The sequence below is a fragment of the Salvelinus sp. IW2-2015 genome, linkage group LG8 (assembly GCF_002910315.2).
Source record: "Salvelinus sp. IW2-2015 linkage group LG8, ASM291031v2, whole genome shotgun sequence".
In the NCBI taxonomy this organism is placed as follows: Eukaryota; Metazoa; Chordata; class Actinopteri; order Salmoniformes; family Salmonidae; genus Salvelinus; species Salvelinus sp. IW2-2015.
In genome coordinates, this window is record NC_036848.1 from 11,724,334 (window position 1) to 11,746,118 (window position 21,785).

The following is a 21,785-nucleotide window of genomic DNA, read 5'->3' on the forward strand; positions in this document are numbered from 1 at the left end:
CCTCGTTCAGCCTTCTCCTGTCCCTGTTGTCTGGGACACCGTGGCAACTTCCCCTGAGACCGGACCTGCTGTCTCAGGCCGGGGGAACTCTGTGGCATCCGAGGCCGCACCGCCTCAGTCTGTGGGCTTGGCCACTGAACGGCACCAATGGTCCATGTTAGGACTACAGGAGGGTGTAATGAACACCATGCAGAGCGCAAGGGCACCGGCTACAACCGCGGCATACCAGTTGTGCCGGTGGTTGTTCTGCTCTTGGTGCACTGGAATTGAGGTGGTGTCCGAGTCATGCGGGGTGCACTATGTCCACCAATACTTGCGGTCTCGCTTGGATGAGGGCTTAGCAGCCTCTACACTGAGAGGGTATTTGGCCGCTATATCTGCCTGCCATGTGGAGTGGATGGACAGGCCAGTGGTCTCCAGGTTTATGAAGGGGGTTTGTCGCCTGCGTCCAGCTAGGACCCGCTCATGGGCGAGCTGGGATCTGGATGTGGTCTTGCCAGCTTTGGGAAAGTCTCCTTTGGAACTGTTGGGAGTCTGCCTCCCTGAAACACCTCTCTATGAAGGTGGCTTTCTTGGTAGCGATTACTTCCATGAAGAGGGTGGGTGAGCTCCATTCTCTTTCGGTAAGTTCTGAGTGCTACCGGATGGACTCCGGGGGGAGGAGTATATCTCTCCGCCCCAACCCTTCATTCCTCCCGAAGGTTCTGTCAGACAGCCATGTGAACATCTCTTTTATCCTGTCTGCTTATGACCCCCCCAGCAGTGGTGGGGGAGTCTGGGCCTCCCTCCGGCATGCTGTGCTCTGTGAGGGCACTGACTGCCTATGTGGAGTGTACATGGTCAGTGAGAACAACAGACCAGCTCTCTGTCTGCTATGGTGAGAGAGTCCTGGGGGCTGGGCTATCAAAGCAGAGGCTCTCACTGGATCTTGGACACGATTACGACAGCATACTGCCTGGCTGGCAGGCCAGTGCTGGGATCTGTGGTGGCACATTCAACACGAGGTGTGGCTGCATCCTGGGCTCTACTGAGAGGAGTGTCCCTCGCTGATATCTGTGCTGCGGCCAGCTGGGCTTCCTCTTGAACCTTTGCTAGGTACTATCGGGTAAATGTGGCATCTCCCTCTGCGGATGGTTCAGAGGTCCTGGGCGTCGCCTCCCCTTCCGGGGACTGTGCCGGGACCCACCTTCCACATTGTCGGCCCCTGCGTCTCGGTCCCACGCTGGGACTTTGCCGCTGGCTGGCCAGGTCCCTCTAGCACCGACTAAATCTGGTACGGGTATAACAATATATTCGAGTGAGCCAATCTAGTGAAACATAACGACGTATGTAACCCTGGTTATGTGAGCTATATGGATCAATCCTCTATGGTGCTAGAGGCGCCTCAAAAATGATGTGGAGAACGTGCGTCGCGGCCATGGGGTCTATATATAGGGGCGGACCCCAGCCGTGACAAAGGTGTACACGGGAGTAAATCTTCGGATGTATCCCTCCGTCAAGAAATGATCCATATAGCTCACATAACCATGGATACATGTTTTTTGTGTGTTATTTTTTACCTTTATTTAACTAGGCAAGTCAGTTAAGAACAAATTCTTATTTTCAATGACGGCCTAGGAACGGTGGGTTAACTGCATTGTTCAGGGGCAGAACGACAGATATGTACCTTGTCAGCTCGGGGATTCGAACTTGCAACCTTTCGGTTACTAGTCCAACGCTCTAACCACTAGGCTACCCTGCCGTCCCTAACCTTCGTTTTGTTTGTTTGTTTACATAACTGATGGTTTCTACCATTGTGGCAAGATGGAGTATGCCTACAGCATCATCTAGTGGTTGTGTCGGAGAAAACAGTTGACAATTGTAGCATTTTAGCTAAACCTAACCCTTTTCCTAACCTTGACCTCATTCTCCTAACATGCTATGTTAGTTCTCCTGACCCGCTACGTTAGTTCTCCTGACCTGCTACGTTAGTTCTCCTGACCCGCTACGTTAGATCTCCTGACCCGCTACGTTAGTTCTCCTGACCCGCTACGTTAGTTATTTTAACATGCTACATAAACAAACCATCAGTGCCAACAAATCATCCGTATGACCACACCTAGCCTAGAGGTGTATTCATGGAGACCAAACTGAGCATAACTGGGAGGAACCTATGTGAGTTTATTCAATAGAAACTCTCGTTTTGGTTCGGGGTGCTATGGTGTGCACTAGTCTAATGAATACACACTAGGTCTTGACATCCGAAATTAAATAGCCTTGAAGTCTAGGCTAAAACACCTATATAAAACAGGCCTATATATGAATTCTGAAAATGACTTATTTGTCATGTTTGCATGCCACTGTGAAAGATAAATGTCACTTGTAGCGTAGGCATAACTTCAAATGAAATATATTTGACAAGGGAAAGTTTCATTCTCATGTGACCCCTGTAGATTGTCTCTCCTGATAATGCTGACTGCTTCATTTGTCTATTATACAGATACATATGAGTGAGGATAGATATGGCTGAGTATGGTGCCATACTTTGTAGTCCTCTCTCTTTCTCAGTCTGACTCACTCAATCACTCACACAAACACACACACACCTCCTGTCTCTCTCTCATATCGTGTGTCTTTGAAACCGGGTCAGTTGCTGATATTGTCGAAAAGGATGAGGTGTGTTATGGCAGAGTTCATGATGCCATGAAGACATTTTGGTTTCCAAACCAAGCTCTTCATCCAACTGTCCTCTGGGGAAGCAGTTTGGGATTTAGGTCAGAAAGGGAAATAATAATGACTCAATAATCCATGCTATCTGGGAACGCTATAAAGTCCGGAAGTTGTTGGCGGAGCTAGAAAGTTCGCTGCCAGAAGTATTACAATGTAAACTTGCGTTTAATCAGTCTCTCTGCATATTTCAAGACATACGGGGTCATATGTCTTGAAATACGGGGTCATGTGAGATATCCGATGGGTTGGACGTTTCTCTTCACTCATCTTGAAAAAACGTTTACTAAAAACTTGGAAATCATTCAGTCCGCCATCATTAACACAATGGAAAAATCGAATGATTTATTATTTAAAAGTTGAAAGTGCGTGGGCGACAGAGGAAAAACAAGAGGGCAGTTTGAGGCCATGTGGCGGAGAGTGATGTGGGCGCTGGAGATGGGGGTGTGTTAGTGGGTCTGGATAGGTGTGATGTATTTGATGTTTGTTTGTATGATGTTGTTGTTTGTGTTTGTATGTGTATGTTTTGAATTGTTTATCAAATAAAATATATTTTTAAATGCAGGTGTTCCATTTTCCACTAGCTGTATAGCAGTGGGAGGAGCTATAGGAGGATGGGCTCATTGTAATGGCTGGTATGGAATATATGGAACTGAGTCAAACATGAGGTTTCCATGTGTTTGATGCTGTTCTATTAATTCAATTTCAGATATTACACTGAGCCTGTCCTCCTATAGCTCCTCCCACCAGCCTCCACTGATGTACATGTCTTATGCACTTTTAAGACCTTAAGATCTTTTAAGGAAGGGTTTTTGTCCTCATCTCCAGCTGAAGTACCCACGCTAAGTATCCCCTATATCTCCTTGACTGTACCAGATGTGACAGAAAAGGGCAAGGGGATTTTTTCCATCATGTTAAATGATGGCTTTGCATTGAAGATCCTCAAACTTTATCTTCAAGGTTTTCAGCAGTACACTCTGAAAAATGATGGGCTGTTTGGATGACCCAATTGCTAAGTCGCAGGCATTGGATTACTTAGTTGGGTTGTTTTCTACAAAGCGCATTGTTGGGTTATTGATGCTGGGTTATATACGTCATTCCAGTCCATCTAGGTCAGGTGCCTACGCAGTTACTTCTACTTTAAATGGAGCACAGTTTGTTATTGTGTATTAAATCATATCAAATAATGTCCTTCAAATCATTTGACTCACCCACATACTGTAAGTATACGTAGAGGTACGTGTATCGACTTCAAAACATTGTTCTCTTTGTTTTGCCTCATGGCTATGACTAATTGCTTCAAACATGGCATGTGGTAAATGCATGAAATAAGATATCTTCAACCTAGCCATGAAAGTAAATGTCCTTCCTCTTCATGTATTCAGTTGTATTACAGTTTTTCCCAATTGTTTACACACTAAAATTGGAACTTGAAATGCAATCACTGAAACCTGAAACTCATGTACCAAATCCCTAAACCAAGTCTGCAAAATTGCAAGCACAATTCCTGCTTTACACTTCTATATCACACTTTTTGCAAAACACTACCCACAGTTCTCTACATTAGCCACAACATTCAAAATTAAAATATCTTTAGTCCCTTTGGAAAGCAAAGCCAATCACAATGCCAAGCTCTATACACCAATTGGCAACACCCACTCCTCACAGGTGTAAACACTAGTTGCTGAATTGTTCACTTAGAAATCAGAGCTGTAGCGCTATAAAAGGCCACAGATGAGCTCTCCTGTTCTGGAGGAAAATGGTGAAGCTAGAGGTGAAGGAGTGAGAGGAAGATGAGGACGAGGAAGGACAGTTGTCTCAGATTAGATCAGGGCCACGTTGGTTGACCATGTGCTCCACCATGGATTGAGTATAAGGGAGGCTGGGCAGAGAGCATCTATCATCCATACATTCAGAAATGAGAACCGGTAAATTACCTACCATCTACACTATGCTCTTTGTATGTATACTGCAGTCCGACATATCAGTAGGTCAATGTTACTCAGTGATTGTTGGCCAATGTTACAGTAATGTTATTTCATATTGAAAGAAAATTGGTTACAGTAAGCTAAAATAATCTATCATATTTGTGGATCTTCTGCAGAACTGAGAGACGGCCAGGCCATGCTGGAAGACACCGGAACAGGAGACCGCATGGTGGCAAACAATACCAATAGACTACGAGAAATCCAGAACCACATAATTGCAGACAACACAATATTCAATAACATTCACCAGGTGGGCTTGTCTACGTTGGACTGTGTATTACAGCGCAACTGAATCCGTATGAAACAGAGGGTTAAAGAACAGAGCAAGAGGAATATGTGCAACTAAGTACTATACTGTGAATTTACTATCATATCAGTACTGTATAGACACATTACAGTACTGTAATCCAGTGTACTGTGCCTCACCATATTGACTGCTCTGTCACATATTGTCTTGTTGTTTCAGAGTCTTTGAGCTGGATGCCGCTGCAATTCCGCACGTTTATATTTACATTGAGGCTGGCTTCAACCTAGCCAAAAGAAGGGGACAGAACATTATTGGCCACCGTGCCATTGTGAATGTCCCTGGACAGCGTGGAGGGAATATCACCATGTGCGCAGCCGTTAGTCAGCATTCTCCATCACCATGCCAACCTTGGTCCCTACAACACCGCCCTTCTCATCACATTCCTTGACGCACTACATGGCATCCTCATTCCAGCCAAGCAGAGGGGTGGACCAAAGCAGCCCAGGTATGTTGTCATCTGGGACACCGTGAGTTTCCACCGGGCTGCTCTGGTCCACAACTGGTTCATCGACCACCCACAATTTATTGTTCTATAAATGACTTAAAAGTAAATGTACCTCCCACCATATTCCCCATTAAACCCAATTGAAGTTTTTTTCGGCATGGCGATGGAAGGTGTATGACCGCCATCCCCTCGCACGCATGCCTCTTCTCCAGGCACCGGAAGATGCGTGTGGTGAAGTTGATGTGGTGGCTTTCGGCGGCTGGATCCGTCACTCTAGAAGATTCTTATCCCACTGTTTAGCCAGGGAGAACAGTGCTTGTGATGTAGATGAGGTCCTGTGGCCAGACCAAAATAGAAGGCAGGATGCAGCCTAATGTCTTTTTTCTTACATTTTGTATGTGTTTTTGTCTTTTAGAGTTTTGAACGAATGAGCCACTTTAATTTTTTTTTGATTTTGTACAGAAAACCCATTATCTTACTGAATGTTTTCTCCTGTTGGGTATGGAAAGTGTTACATACAAAACACAAGTGTTAAAAAATACTGCATTTTGGAAATAAATGACAATGTCTTTGTTACTGTATTGAATCTGTGTATTTGAGTAGGTATACATTACAGTAACAATTTAACAACCGGCTACAGTGTAACACTGAAAATGCAAAAGGAATAAACTTACTGATGGGATATTCATAGTGTTTTGTGTTGCTGGTTGGTAGACAGATCCACTCATATGACGCATGTTTTTTGCATCAAAATGACAGACAGTTTTGAATGCAGTGTTTGCTTTCGCTAGAGGTTTTGGGAAAATGGCCCAAAGAATCAGCAAACGTATGTAAACAATTGTGGAAAACTGTATTATACATTACATTTGTAAACGGACAGTTTGAGGCATACATAAGTGTACACTACCATTCAAAAGTTTGGTGCCACTTAGATGTTCTTGGTTTTTTTTCTTGGTTTTTTCTCCATTAAAAATAACATGAAATTGATCACAAATAGAGTGTAGACATTGTAAATGACTATTGTAGCTGGAAATTGCTTTTTTTAATGGAATATCTACATTTATCAGCAACAATCACTCCTGTGTTCCAATGGCACGTTGTTAGCTAATCCAAGTTTATCATTTTAAAAGGCTAATTGATCATTAGAAAACTCTTTCGCAATTCTGTTAGCACAGTTAAACTGTGCTCATTAAAGAAGCAATAAAACTGGCCTTTAGACTAGTTGTATCTGGAGCATCAGTATTTGTGGGTTCGATTTACAGGCTCAAAATGGCCAGAAACAAAACTTTCTGAAACTCGTCAGTCCATTCTTGTTCTGAGAAATTAAGGCTATTCCATGCGAGAAATTGCCAAGGAACTGAAGATCTCATACAACGCTGTGTACTACTCCCTTCACAGAACAGTGCAAACTGGCTCTAACCAGAATAGAAAGAGTGGGAGGCCCCGGTACACAACTGAGCAAGAAGACAAGTACATTAGTGTCTAGTTTGAGAAACAGACACCTCACAAGTCCTCAACTGGCAGCTTCATTAAATAGAACCCGCAAAACACCAGTCTTAACGTCAACAGTGAAGAGGTGACTCCGGGATGCTGGCCTTCTAGGCAGAGTTCCTCAATCCAGTGTCTGTTCTTTTGCCCTTAATCTGTTATTTTTATTGGCTAGTCTGAGATACGGCCAGCATCCCGGAGTCGCCTCTTCACTGTTGACGTTGAGACTGGTGTTTTGCATGTGTAGTGCTTTCGGTTACTGTGTTCATTGTCATTGCTGTTGTGGCTGCATGCTGCTGTGTGAAGTGTTGCAGCAAGAAGGAGACCCCCAATCCAGACAGCTCTGTCCCTATATAAATGCATTATTACACATGTGTGCGCACACACGTACCATTCTATTCTCTTGCTCAACTCTTAAATACACACTGAGTGTATGACAGACTGACCAGGTGACTTCAAGAGAAAGCTATGATCCCTTATTGATGTCACCTGTTAAATCCACTTCAGTGTATATGAAGTGGAGGAGACAGGTTAAAGAAGGGTTTTTAAGCCTAGACCCAATTGAGACATGGATTGTGAATGTGTGCCATTCAGAGGGTAAATGGGAAAGACAAAATATGTAAGTGCCTTGAATATGGGGTATCAAGAAGTGCAACTCTGTTGGGTTTCTCACGCTCAACAGTTTACGGTGTGTATCAAGAATGGTCCACCACCCAAAGGAAATCCAGCCGACTTCGGCACACAACTGTGGGAAGCATTGGTCAACATGGGCTAGCTGTTCTGAGGGCAAAAGGGGGTGCAACTCAATATTAGGAAGGTGTTCTTAATGTTTTGTACACTCAGTGCATATCCATTGTTTTTGTCGAAATTTCTCAATTTGTTGGGAATCATTGTTGAACATCAATACATATCAAAACTTGTCTTTGATTTTCAAGCAGATTTAAGACTGAGACTGGACCATTCAGGAACACCCACAACCTTTTAGAAAGCCATTCTGGTGTGTCTTTGGTGTGTAATTGTCCCTCTTAAAAATACTTCATCACAGGGTTAGGTTTTCAGAAAAAATACGGCAGGTTTTCCTTTAACTTGTTATCTGGGCTTTGCTCCTTTCATATGTATTTTGATCCTGGCAAACTCTCCAGTCCCTGCCGGTGACAAGCATACCCATAGCATGATGCTGCCACCACAATACTTGAAAATACAGAGGGTTCGACTGTCTTGGGTTATGACTTTGATTTGACGGCCTGCACATACGCAGTTCGCCGCAAGATGACCGTTAGACCAGATGGCGTGTTGCTGTGCATTAGCTTAGCTAGCCAATGTCGCCATGACAACACATACAAGCGTGATCAGGGATTTCTATTGGAGAAGCAGTTTCTACATATCTTCATACTAAACCATCTTTGCTATAATTCAGATTTCTCAAACGGGTCGATGAGTGTAGTTCCTGTTTTTTAAAAATGTTCCCAGAAGTTTCAGCCACTCTTAAACGTCAGGGAATCCCATTGGTTGGCTGTCTTGTTAATCATCCACCGCTGGGTGTGGTTAGGCGAGCATAAACAAAGATGGTCCACCTATTTCTAGTCTGGACTGCATATTTGTATGGAATTACATACATGAATGTTAGAGCTGCAATGTGATTTTGTTACATTAAAGAAAGCCCTTGTTGATTTAAAACTTGTACTTAATGCAGGCAAAACTGTCATGACTTCCGCCGAAGTTGGTGCCTCTCCTTGTTCGGGTGGCGTTCGGCGGTCGACGTCACCGGCTTTCTAGCCTCCACCGATCTACATTTCTTTTTCCATTTGTTTTGTCTGTATTGTACACACCTGGTTCCCATTACGTTTTAATTATTTCCCTATTTAACCCTCTGGAGCCATCATGGTTTTGTGCGTGTTTATTGTTGTCAGTTGTCTCGTTTATGTGATTCTGGATTTTCGTTCTCCTTGTTGGAAGATTAATTTTGAGTAAAGTTACTATTATTACTCATCTCTGTGTCCTGCGCCTGACTCCGCCTTACCCACATCATCTAGACTCTGACAAACTAAATATATATTATTCTCTAATTCACAGAAACATTTCTCACAGGGGGTACATATTCACTCATTAGATGGTTCTCTCATTGAGCGGGTTCCGCTTATAAATATCTGGCCGTTTTGGATTGATAAAGATCTAACGTTTAAAAAACATACTGATGAGCTAGTTAAAAAGCTAAGATTTAAAGTGGACAACTTTAAAAAAAAAAAAAAAAAAAAAGTTCAATTTTTTTTAAATGCTAAAAATGATTGTACAGTCAACTTTCCTTCTTGACTTTGGTGACACCATTTACCAGAATGCAGCAGCCACTACTCTTAAACCTTTGTATGTCGTCTACCATAGCGCCCTTTGCTTTATCACAGGGGATAGTTTCAATACTCATCAGTGCATCCTGTATCAAAAGTCCCATAAATCACTTCATTACTCCCTTTTTGTTTAGAAAGCTCTAGGTACTTACTATACAAGCTTCCGATTTACCTCACTTCGTTGTTAAAGATGTACTATGCAGAAATCGCTCTGCCATTTCCTGGTTGCTAAAATTCAAAGTTTGCCTATTTTCAGTTTATGTGACAAAGCAAGTATAGTGTAGAGAATCATTTTGATATCTTAACCGCTGTGAAATACATTTTCCATAACAAAAAATATTGTATTTTCAGCAGTTTGGAGCTGGTGTACAAAAATGTAAGTAAAAGATGCAACAACTAAAGTTAAGCACAGGAAGCATAGAAATAGTGCACATAGAACATATCTACAGCTTCTTGCGTCAATAACAATAGCAGATCTATTTCTATGTGAATTTGGTCAGGTCACCCAAAAAAATACATATTGCTGTATAAAAACATGAGATACCAACTCTTGAGATTCCTCATGTCTCCACTGAACTAGGTAAATACGCTTTTAGTTTTAAAGCTCCACACACTTGGAATCACTTTCATAATTCATTAGATTTGGGTTCCCTGGTACCAACACTACAACCCTCACTAGTTCAATGACAGAGCCTTTCAAATGCATTGCATGCTACAGGATGCTGAACCAGTACATTGACACTAAAATACTCAACCTGAACCCAGGCAATGAGTCGGAAGCAATCCAAGTGAGTTAAGTCAGTTTAAAACCCTGAAGATGAGTTCACAAAGGTGTGCAATTGTTTTGACTGATTGTTTATGATGCCTGTGATGTTTGTGATGTTCCAAAGTAATGTACCTGTTATTCTATCTTGAATCTTGTAGTTGTATATTTTATTTTATGTCCCCTATTGAAAATGAGAACCTGGTCCCTGATTAAATAAAAGTGAATAATAATCTGGTGCCTGACTGTACAGTCCATGACCTACCCGACCATTGAATGATGCATGCAATGCCTGAGCAGGGGAACGTGTCCTATATCTTGTCCAGTTGTTATCCTACATTAAACAGGAAGATGGATATACAGGCACCCAGAAAGGGCTCTCTGTATGTTTATCGATTTTGAAAAGGACTTCCCCCACATTAAAGGCCATTTTACACAACTTTTTATTAATCATAAGTATCAAACTGAATTCTGAAGCTGACTTGTGTGACTATCTAATCTGATGCTCACAGTGAACGTTTCTTTGTGCCCCAATTCGGTCCTCGCATGACCTGGACCGACGCTACTCGTGGTGCACTAGCGTCTAGATTCTATACTGAACAAAAATATAAACGCAACATGCAACAATTTCAAAGATTTTACTGAGTTACAGTTCATATAAGGGAATAAGTCAATAAAAATAAATTAGGCCCTAATCTATGGATTTCACATGACTGGGCAGGGGTGAAGCCATGGGTGGGCATAGGCGGAGCCAGCCCCAGCCAATCAGAATTAGTTTTTACCCACAAAACACCTTTATTACAGACAGAAATACTCCTCAGTTAGTAGTTACTGTCTTGTCTCATCACTACAACTCCCACACAGACTCAGGAGAGGCGAAGGTCAAGAGCCATGCATCCTCCGAAACACAACCCAACCAAGCCACACTGCTTCTTAACACATCCAGCACACATCCAACCCGGAAGCCAGCCACACCAATGTGTCAGAGGAAACACCATACACCTAGCGACCTGGTCAGCATGCACTGCGCCCAGCCTGCCACAGGAGTCACTAGTGCACAATGAGACAAGGATATCCCTGCCGGCCAAACCCTCCCTAACCCGGACGACACTAGGCCAATTGTGTGCCACCCCATGGGCCTCCCGGTCACGGCCGGCTGCGACAGAGCCTGGGCTCAAACCCAGAGTCTCTGGTGGCACAGCTAGTGCTTTAGACCACTGCGCCACCCGGGAGGCAATCTGGTGGACATTCCTGCAGTCAGCGTGCCAATTGCACGCTCCCTCAATACTTGAGACATCTGTGGCATTGTGTTGTGTGACAAAACTGCACATTTTAAAGTGGTCTTTTATTGTCCCCACCACAAGGCGCACCTGTGTAATGATCATGAGGTTTAATCAGCTTTTTGATATGCCACACCTGTCAAGTGGATGGAGTACAACATTTTGCTGTTTTAAAGCTAATTTCCTGCAATTCTACACATTTTGCCATTACTTATGCAGTGTTCTTATGCTACCTGAGTTAATACTCCCATTGGGTTAAAAAGTTAGCAAAGTAATGCCCTCAACCCTTGATTCCCCCTGTTGTTTGAGTATTCTCTAGAGTAGACATGCCAGCTCTGATACCCAACAAGACGCAGCAATCTTAATTTTAAACTCACTACATGGCATGTAGGTCAGGGCTCTGTGATAGGACTGAACAGAAAAGGCAGTCAGAATTGAGTTTATCATATCCGGTCACAGGGAAACATTTAGTGAAACCACTCTCCTTCAGATTTGATACATTTATCAACTTTCTCTTCACGTTCTCTTCTCTCGACTAATGGAGGTGATCATATATATGTTTTAGCAATTTATTATATCATTTGTATGCACACAAATAACACCACTGCATAATTTATTATTTGACTTCTGTATAATATACAGTACTTTCTGTGATTTGTTTTGTTTGGGTTTAATCCAATTGTGGCATGATTCGACTATTTGTATAGTTTCAATGCGGGACTTTTATTATGAAGGCGAACCGCTGATTCAACTCATCGCTAATATTGCTCACTTCACAGTCGTGACCAGAAGAACGAGCCGAGCTAACGTATCGGAAACGTTATAATACCAGTGCAGTCAAAGAGGCCAACGGCTGTCGACCAAGGAAAAGCGAAAATACCAGTATAGCTATATTGATACCCGTTTATCAACTATAAAAGTAATATTGTCAGTTGATGTAAAGCTAGCTGGGGTAGATCGCCGTACACTACAGCTAATTGCTATATGCTAGTTAGCATCACGTAGCTAGCCTTTGCTCTATCTTCGACAACCGGTCCCTACGCACTAGCAGAATGGCCTTAAAACGAATTCACAAGGTAAATTGATTGTTGTTTGAGTCTTTTCCGTAAACACAGCTAAATAAGTTAGATATGTTATAGGTCATGTGGTAAAATGTATATTTGTCGTTTTAGTTAGCTATGTAACGCGTCGTACAGTGAGCAGTTGCAAGTTCGCTATAACAAGCGTGCTTATTTGGTTGTTAGTCAGCTTGGCTTGCAGTAGCATGGCCTAGTAGCTTAGCTAGCTAAGTGGTTAAACTAACGTTAGCTAGTTTTAGCTAATTTAAAGTGAGTGTGAGCTCAATATTAGTTCAGAATCTAACTAGCAGTAACGTTAGCTCAATCCGAATGATATTAATCGTCTCACGTTAACTTAGTCGGTGTCATTGTTAGATAGTAACGTTATCCCATAAACTTTCTGGTGCTAGTTAACAAGTCATGGTGAAACCTGATGAGATTGAGGATATGGTTGTTGTTACATACCACTACCACCAACTCGTGGCAGGTTTCGGTTTGGTGTATCTTGCTGGAAATATAAACCTTGTCATACAAGCTGGCCAAGTCGAGTGTCATCCTCGTGTTGGTATTTTCTGGCATCTATTCCGAAACCCTGGCATAAAAATATACATGGCTGCCGTGGTAATTATTACTAAAGTAAAATAGTGTAATTGCTGTGTCCCCAAACAAAGTAATACATTCAACACTTCTCCTAATCTTGGTTTAGAGCGATGTCATGAATGCACTGACATTTGATTGTGAAGTCGAGATAAAAATGCAAGAGTAGGTAGTCACTCGTTAATTTAAGAAAACACCCAATTACAGTGCCTTGCAAAACTATTTCATCCCCCTTGGCGTTTTTCGTATTTTGTTGCAGTACAACCTGTAACTTAAATGGATTTAATGTAATGGACATACAGAAAATAGTCCAAATTGGTGAAATGAAAAGAAAAAGCGAAAAAGTGGTGGGTGCATATGTATTTGCTATGAAGCCCCTAAATAAGATCTGGTGCAACCAATTACCTTTAGAAGTCACATAATTAGTTAAATTAAAGTCCACTTGTGTGCATTCTAAGTGTCACATGATCTGTCACACGATCTCAGTATATATACACCTGTTCTAAAAGGCCCCAGAGTCTGCAACACCACTAAACAAGGGGCACCACCAAGCAAGCAAGCAGCACCATGAAGACCAAGGAGCTCTCCAAACAGGTCAGGGACAAAGTTGTGGAGAGGTACAGATCAGGGTTGGGTTATAAAAAAATACCAGAAACTTTGAACATCCCACAGAGCACCATTTAAATCCATTATTGAAAGAATATGGAACCACAACAAACCTGCCAAGAGAGGGCCTCCCACCAAAACTCACGGACCAGGCAAGGAGGGCATTAATCAGATAGGCAACAAAGAGACCAAAGATAACCCTGAAGGAGCTCCACAGCGGAGATTGGAGTGTCTGTCCATAAGACCACTTTAAGCCGTACACTCCACAGGGCTGGGCTTTACGGAAAGTGGCCAGAAAAAAGCCATTGCTTAAAGAAAAAAATAAGCAAACACGTATTGGTGTTCGCCAAAAGGCATGTGGGAGACTCCCCAAACATATGGAAGAAGGTACTCTGGTCAGATGAGACAAAAATTGAGCTTTTTGTCCATCAAGGACAACGCTATGTCTGGTGCAAACCCAACACCTCTCATCATCCCGAGAACAACATCATGCTGTGGGGATGTTTTTCATCGGCAGGGACTGGGAAACTGGTCAGAATTGAAGGAATGCTGGATGGCGCTAAATACAGGGATATTCTTGTGGGAAACCTGTTTCAGTCTTCAAGAGATTTGAGACTGGGGCGGAGGTTCACCTTCCAGCAGAACAATGACCCGAAGCATACTGCTAAAGCAACACTTGGGTGGTTTAAGGGGAAACATTTAAATGTCTTGGAATGGCCTAGTCAAATCCCAGACCTCAATCCAGTTGAGAATCTGTGGTATGACTTAAAGATTGCGGTTCACCAGCAGTACCCATCCAACCTGAAGGCGCTGGAGCAGTTTTGCCCTGAAGAATGGGCAAAATCACAGTGGCTAGATGTGCCAAGCTTATAGAGACATACCCCAAGAGACTTGCAGCTGTAATTCCTGCAAAAGGTGCCTCTACAACGTATTGACTTTGGGGGGGTGAATAGTTATGCACGTGCAAGTTTTCAGTTTTTTTGTCTTATTTTTTGTTTGTTTCACAATAAATAAATAAAAATTGTATTTTGTAAGTGGTAGGCATGTTGTGTAAATCAAATGACACAACCCCCCCCCAAAAAAAATTATTATAATTCCAGGTTGTAAGGCAACAAAATAGGAAAAATACCAAGGGGGTGAATACTTTCGCGAACCACTGTAGCTACTCGGCTTTTAATGTTACAGGGCCATGGCATTAATATAAAAGAATGCATATTCGATTGTAATTGGCAAACATTGAAACTAAAACACCATGGATGAAGTCCCCAACATTACATTGCTGTAGTAGCCTGTACCCTTGAAACATGAGCAAATTGGGCGTTAGTGTTGATTTTACATTATGCCTAGCTTACAAACATTCAGTTTGAATAGGTGTAAACAAATGTAGGCCTATGCTTCCAGATAGCTTTATATTCACATTGAGTGGGACAGGCCCTGTGCCTACAAATAAGTTGTTAGTAACCCTGGATGTTGCTTCAAAGCCCTTTGAGGCCTGCCTGAAAAATAAAGGGTAAACATTGGTTGTTACTGTACAAATAAGGTATAGCCTAATAACCAACCTATTAGAATTGGATGTTGCTGTTTTAAACTTACTGACACAATTGAACTGAATTGAACCCAACATAGTTTATTAAACCAGCAACAAAATGTAGGCCTAAACATGCAGGACGATGCATGTAAACTCTGGTTTATTATAGGGCTGGGCGATATGGGCAAAATATTATATCACAGTATTTAATATATATATTTTTAACGGTATTTTGTTTTTTAATAATAAAAGTAAAAGTTCTAAATTTGCTTAATGAGTAGTGCGTGAGCCTAGGGTGGCAACACATACATTCTACGTGATTTCAATGGGTCTTTCTCCATTCTGATTGTTTTATACTGTTCAATTCAACTTCAACACCAAAAAAGTCATAATTTTCATCAATTTCTGCATTTGAGATAATTTCCACACTGCACGTAGGGCTGCACGATATGGGCAAGTAATCTGGGCCATATTTTTAACAAAATGTTGCAATTTGACTTGTGATTTAGAGAAAAACACTTGGGGTAACTGTTGGAATTATCTTTTTGTCTGTAAAAAATAATTATGCTATGAATTGCGGTGGAATCAATTTGTGGCACAGTTGTTGCTAGAATAACCATGTTGATGTAAATTTACAGTCACGCGATGCTATGTTGTGTGGTCATCCCACTGCGACTTGAAAAGCATGCACAGGGTGGTGAAAGTGGACAGTGATGAGCATAATGCTCGTTTCCAATAAATATCGAGGGTCTTAATTTTACCCCAAGCCGTGTTCTGGGAGCATGTGTAAACCAGCTGGCTGGAGTGTTTACGGACATATTCAATCTCTCCATATCCCAGTATGTTGTCCCCACTTACGTTAAGGTGTCCACCATTTGATTATTATTAGGATCCCCATTAGCCGACGCCAATGGCGACAGCTAGTCTTACTGGGGTCCGACATGTAATGAAAAATACATTACAGACAAGAGACTTTACAATTTATATACATTTAAAAACATTAACATGTAGTGTGTGTGCATTTATCAGTTACAAATACATGTCAGTACATACACGCAAACAGTAGGTCACATGGGGGAGAGGCATTGTGCCGTGAGGTGTTGCTTTATTTGTTTTTTGAAACCAGGTTTGCTGTTCACTTGTGCTATGAAAGATGGAAGGGAATTCTATGCATGCATGGCTCTGTATAATACTGTATGTTTCCTTTCATTTGTTCTGGACCTGGGTACTGTGAAAAGACCCCTGGTGGGGTTAATGTGTGCGTGATTGCTTTGTTTAAGTTGACTATGCAAACAATTAGACATTTCCAACATATTGTTTCTTATAAAAACATTTAAAAAAAGAGCCTGCGGGACTTGCTTTGTGGAGAGGTGTCAAAAGAGCAAAGCATCTCTTTATTACGGACAGACCTCTCCCCATCAACCATTGAATCTATGTTTTGTCCATGACAGTTTACAATCTATGGTAACGCCAAGTAGTCTCCTCAACAGCCACACCATTCATTACCAGATTCAGCGGAGGTTAGGGAATGATTTGTATCAAATACAATGATCTTAGTTTTAGAGATTTTATTTTATTACTGGCCAGTTTATTACTGGCCATCCATTCCAAAACAGACTGCAACTCTTTAAGGATTTCAGTGACTTCATTAGCTGTGGTTGCTGATGCATAGATGGTTGAATCATCAGCATACATGGACACACATGCTTTGTTTAATGCCAGTGGTAGGTCACTGATAAAAATATAAAAGAGTAGAGGGCCTAGAGAGCTGCCCTGCGGTACACCACATTTTATGTGTTTAACATTAGAGAGAACCCAAGTTATATTAGATGGCTCTGAATCCACAAAATGGTAGAGGTTGAAAAGCCATAACACAGGTGTTTTTCAACAACCGGTTATGGTCAATAATATCAAAGGCTGCACTGAAATCTAACAGTACAGCTCCCACAATCTTCTTATCAATTTCTTTCAACCAATCATCAGTAATTTGTGTCAGTGCAGTACATGTTGAGTGCCCTTCTATATAAGAATGCTGAACGTCATTTTTTTTTTTTTACAGAGAAGTAGCATTGTATTTGCTGAGAGCTGGCAGCAAGCTGATTTAGGTCTGCTATTAGAACCAGTAAAGGCTGCTTTACCACTCTTTGGTAGCGGAATGACTTTGGCTTCCCTCCAGGCCTGAAGACAGACTTTTCTCTAGACTGGACATCTTGATGGGCTGACCCCAGGTGGTGAAGGTAGGCAACAACACCTCCGCCACGTGGTGATCCTCGACACGGGGGCCCAACAGGGGTGCGTGCTCAGCCCCCTCCTGTACTACCTGTTCAACCATGACTGTGTGGCCACGCACGTCTTCAGCTCAATCATCAAGTTTGCTGACGACACAACAGTGGTAGGCGGGGGGAAAAAACTCTCCCTCGGCGTTAACAAAACAAAAGCGCTTGATCGTAGATTACAGGAGACAAGCAGAGAGTGCACACCCCATCCACATCGATGGGGCCGCAGTGGAGAAGGTGAAAAGCTTCAAGTTCCTCCTCGTGCACATCACTGACAACCGGAAATGGTCCCTTTACCCATACAGCGTGGTGAAGAAGGTGAACAGTGCCTCTTCAACCTCAGGAGGCTGAAGAAATTCGGCTTGGCCCCTAAGACCCTCACAGACTTGCTGTAATTTTTCTTAGCGGGTCACCCGATTTTATAGATAGAAAATTACCTCATGTGTACGACAAATAAATGCTGATTAGAAAATTACCTCATGTGTACGACAAATAAATGCTGATTAGATTTGTATGCTAGTGACAAGATGATCGATGCTTAGCTGCCAATTAACAAATAAAAAAGATCTTGCTCTTATCCATGTCATAACCTAACCTGTCCAGTATCTACTTTAGGAGCAAACTGTTGTCTTGAGAGCATGTGTGAAAACCAGATTGGCCAAGTTTGCCATTTATTGCCACAGTTTGTGACAACACTATCGGTAGTGTAGATTGCAATGGATACACAAACAAGTTATTTTTTGTAAAAAAAAAAAACCTGTACACAAAAACTTAAGCACAAAAGTGTTTTTATGTGCCCTGTCATCACACACTGCCTTTTAATCCGCAACAAAGTCAGTCTGATGGAAACAACTCTGGTGGGAAAATGTGCATATAAAAAGCTTATTATATAATTTTTTGCATAAATCTGTTTCAAATTTTATGGAAACCTAGCTACTGTCATCTTTCCCTCCAGTGTAGCACTGATCAGGCAAATCCACGCTCTGACTTGGGTGTTTGAGACATTGCTACAAGTTGTCAGGGATAGGCGTCATCCATCATGCAAAGTTGGGACTATCGCTACACTCTAGGCTAATTATTTTCCTCGACTCACATACGCATCATTCAAGTCTATGCAGGCCTATGTTTATTACTGAGATATAGCAGGTCTGTATTTACATAAGTAAAATTTTGACCTTTTCTAACCCGTTAGTTGGCCATGGGTGAGGAGGCCTAGGCCCATGTCAACACAGGCTGTTACAGGTTGGGTGACGGCTGTGTGTGTCTACTTTAGCTCAGCTTTGCACAGACACCAACTTTGCCTGACGGCAACACAGCCCGCAGCTTCCTGCCTGCTCAAGGCTTGCACCTATTTTACTGATCTATTCCATGACTAACATTCGGACCCACATGCAATATAGACAGTATTACTATTGGCCCAAGAAGTTCTTACCTGATCTGTTGTCCTGAAGTGCTTGCTCTGACGGGGCTCTGCAAGATACCATATGCTCAATCACGGCAATACAAGAAACTGTTTAGTCACTGCCCACTTTCATTATGGCCAAGACTAATCATTGAGCTACAGTCGTTATCAAATGGATTCCTCTTTTCATCAGTCTCTAATTAAACTTTAAAAGTACTTCCTGTGCAGTGCACCTTGCTCTTTGCAACACCAGCAATGTAAATGCAAAGCAAATGCTCTTCCAAGTACGACTGTGCGGTCTGTGCAGTAGCAATGTTGCGTTAAGTGTTGGTACTTGGAAGGGGAACAGTGGGCTGATGGTGTTCTGGTTTGGTCTCTGTTTCAGGAGCTGAACGACCTGGGCAGGGACCCTCCTGCACAGTGTTCTGCTGGCCCGGTTGGAGACGACAGTAAGGCCAAACTGAGAACTTGTAGTAAACCTAACATTATAATAATTCGTAATTTATTACATTTGTAAAGCGCTTTTCATTATACAGAATAATTTCAGTGCATAAATAAATGATCAACAGCATGGCATCTGAAACATTCCTCAACTGTCTCCCTTTCTGTTTTGGCAGTGTTTCATTGGCAAGCTACAATTATGGGGCCTGTGAGTATCATTATAAAGTGTTTCTCCGTTTGATGAATTTGAAGTTGCTTTGGCTGCTCAGTGTGACCGTTGAGATGTAATTTTGTTTCCTTTTCAGAATGACAGCCCATACCAAGGTGGTGTTTTTTTCCTGACTATTCATTTCCCCACAGACTACCCCTTCAAACCACCTAAGGTAATTATTTCCGCTCTTGTTCCTCTGTTCTTTTACAATTGAAGTTGTCTTGATGCATGTAGAAGATTGAGGAATGATTGAGCAATTTCCATGGATCAATGTGTTTGATTGCTCCTCCAACCTTTTCATTGCAGCTTGCGTTCACCACAAGAATTTACCACCCAAATATTAACAGTAATGGCAGCATCTGCCTGGATATTTTGAGATCACAGTGGTCTCCAGCATTAACTATCTCTAAAGGTAGGGTGTCGTTTTTCATTCTTTGTGCCCTTCGTGTTACGCATTTTTACCTTGACTTCATTTTGATTCACATGCCTAAGATCCACTCTTAATCCTTCTTTTTAATCTCCCTTTCAGTACTTTTGTCCATTTGTTCACTCTTATGTGACCCCAACCCTGACGACCCGTTAGTGCCAGAGATCGCCCGTATCTACAAAACAGATACAGAAAAGTTAGTATATTGTACTCTAATCATTTGATATAAAATATTATGCAACTTTTTGATCCAAAAGCTTGAACAAGATCGGTGCAAAGTGAGTTATACCCTATAATATTAGATCTAGATACTTATAATATAGGACTTTTCCTTCTGCATCAGGTATAATAGACTAGCGAGAGAATGGACAGAAAAGTACGCTATGCTTTAGGGTAAGACTGCCCTGCATCGTCGAGGGAGAGGACATTGTTGTGGGTTTTGACATTTACTGTTGACAGCACTTCAACTAACTCAGTGGCAAAATATGTCAGCCTCTAAGTAAATTTGCTTTGGTGGATGGTGGCTTTGCTGACCTGTATTCCCACTGTCTGATTGTCTGTCTTGGACTGTTTGACAGTATTGAATGCCATTTTGGTGGGACTATGGGAGAGTCCTCTGTGTGTGAACATCATGCATCTCAGGTTTATCTTGGGTAGTTGCTGTGTTGTAAGGCATGGCGTTGTTCTTGAAGCTCCACCCCTTGTCTATTGTGGACTGATTTATTTTCTGTTACTTTTCCACAGGTACAACAGAATAGCTCGGGAATGGACTCAGAAGTACGCCATGTGATAATCGGTCATGGTCGTATCAACTTGCATTATAGCTGGGAAAAAACTATAAATTACTGTTTTTTTGCCCATTCGGCCGCAACCCCTTACCATCAGCAAATAACAGTAATTGATTTTGTTTTGCCCCCTAAATGTATTCACATCCTCTTAACAAGGACAAATGTCTCCAATACCCCTTTTTTTCTTTACAAAAGATGCCAATTGCTCTGAACTCTCAGTGAAGCATGTGTCTGTATAAAGCCAACCACAGCCACTTTGTGAAGAGCTCTTGATTGCTCTGAATTCACGCAGGAGGTGCCAACTAAAAATAAAGATTCTCAATGCCACCATTTCTGTATTGAGGAGATCAACATGGTTCAATCACACTTTTGTATGCTTTTCCAATAGCATTAGAGAACTGATGTCTGTGAATATTATACACTTAATCTTAAAGTTAAGATTCACACATTTTGAATGTTTTATCGTTTTTGTTCTATCGATTCCCAGGTCATTCCATGTGTATCTGAGCTACCGTTCAAGCAGGCAGAAATGCAACCGGTGCAAAACTTGTCATGCCGGCCTGCTTGAACGGCGATAACTCATATACACATGGAATGACGCAGGAATCAATAGAACATCAGAGATGCACAAAAACTTTAACATTCAAAATGGGTGAATCTTAACTTTAACTGGAGAATTGCTGAAGATATATGCAGTAAATAAGAAATATTTTATGCATGTTAATAAGAAATTGGTTTATGTGCTGCTGAGAATGGATTGAGAGCAAACGTGTTCACTTTGATATTTTGTTACTTTTTGTTTTTAGAACGTGGAGCCATTAGTTAATCATCATCCATAACACTGTTCTCTTTTGCACTGAATACGTTATTCAAAGTTCTCAATGGCTGATCAACTAATAGCTCTGCTATTTAATGGTTACTTTTTTTTCTCTCAATAAAGTTGAACAAATAACTCCGGTTTCTTTTGTAGCAGGACTTTTAAATATGGAGATGCATTAGGGCTGTTGGTCGCATTACAAGTAGCAAACGATATGCCTCTGGGAATGCTGAGAAGCCCCCAACTGTGGGGTTATTTATAGGGCCCCCCATGACTATTTTCCTAGACTCCAATACCTTAATTTAAGAAAATCTT

General features: G+C 41.9%; 1 protein-coding gene and 1 long non-coding RNA gene across 3 annotated transcripts; both read left to right on the plus strand.

The window, feature by feature from the left end:
- The first annotated feature begins 4,432 nt into the window (after nt 1-4,432).
- Nucleotides 4,433-6,339, plus strand: LOC111966997 (uncharacterized). Its single transcript, XR_002877712.2, has 3 exons — nt 4,433-4,634; nt 4,811-4,944; nt 5,161-6,339. It is a non-coding gene; the product is annotated as an uncharacterized lncRNA (long non-coding RNA).
- A 5,727-nt stretch (nt 6,340-12,066) lies between these two features.
- LOC111967409 (ubiquitin-conjugating enzyme E2 D2) lies at nt 12,067-21,605 on the plus strand. 2 transcript variants are annotated; one of them, XM_023992390.2, is made up of 8 exons: nt 12,067-12,395; nt 19,172-19,235; nt 19,404-19,435; nt 19,533-19,610; nt 19,745-19,850; nt 19,968-20,061; nt 20,209-20,258; nt 20,610-21,605. In XM_023992390.2, the coding sequence occupies exons 1-7, from the start codon at nt 12,372-12,374 to the stop codon at nt 20,255-20,257; spliced, it is 447 nt and encodes a 148-aa protein (XP_023848158.1). In that variant the 5' UTR covers nt 12,067-12,371; the 3' UTR covers nt 20,258; nt 20,610-21,605. The 2 variants fall into 2 exon arrangements, with proteins under 2 accessions (XP_023848158.1, XP_023848159.1); XM_023992391.2 differs by lacking the exon at nt 20,209-20,258 and having other exon boundaries at nt 12,069-12,395.
- The last annotated feature ends 180 nt before the right edge of the window (nt 21,606-21,785 follow it).

Bases quoted from the DNA above. Each gene is read 5' to 3' on its own strand.
- LOC111967409 (XM_023992390.2), top strand. From the start codon at position 12,372: ATGGCCTTAAAACGAATTCACAAG. The intron at 19,236-19,403 runs GTAAGGCCAAAC...CTGTTTTGGCAG, and splicing joins TGGCCCGGTTGGAGACGACA to TGTTTCATTGGCAAGCTACA. The intron at 19,611-19,744 runs GTAATTATTTCC...TTTTCATTGCAG, and splicing joins ACCCCTTCAAACCACCTAAG to CTTGCGTTCACCACAAGAAT.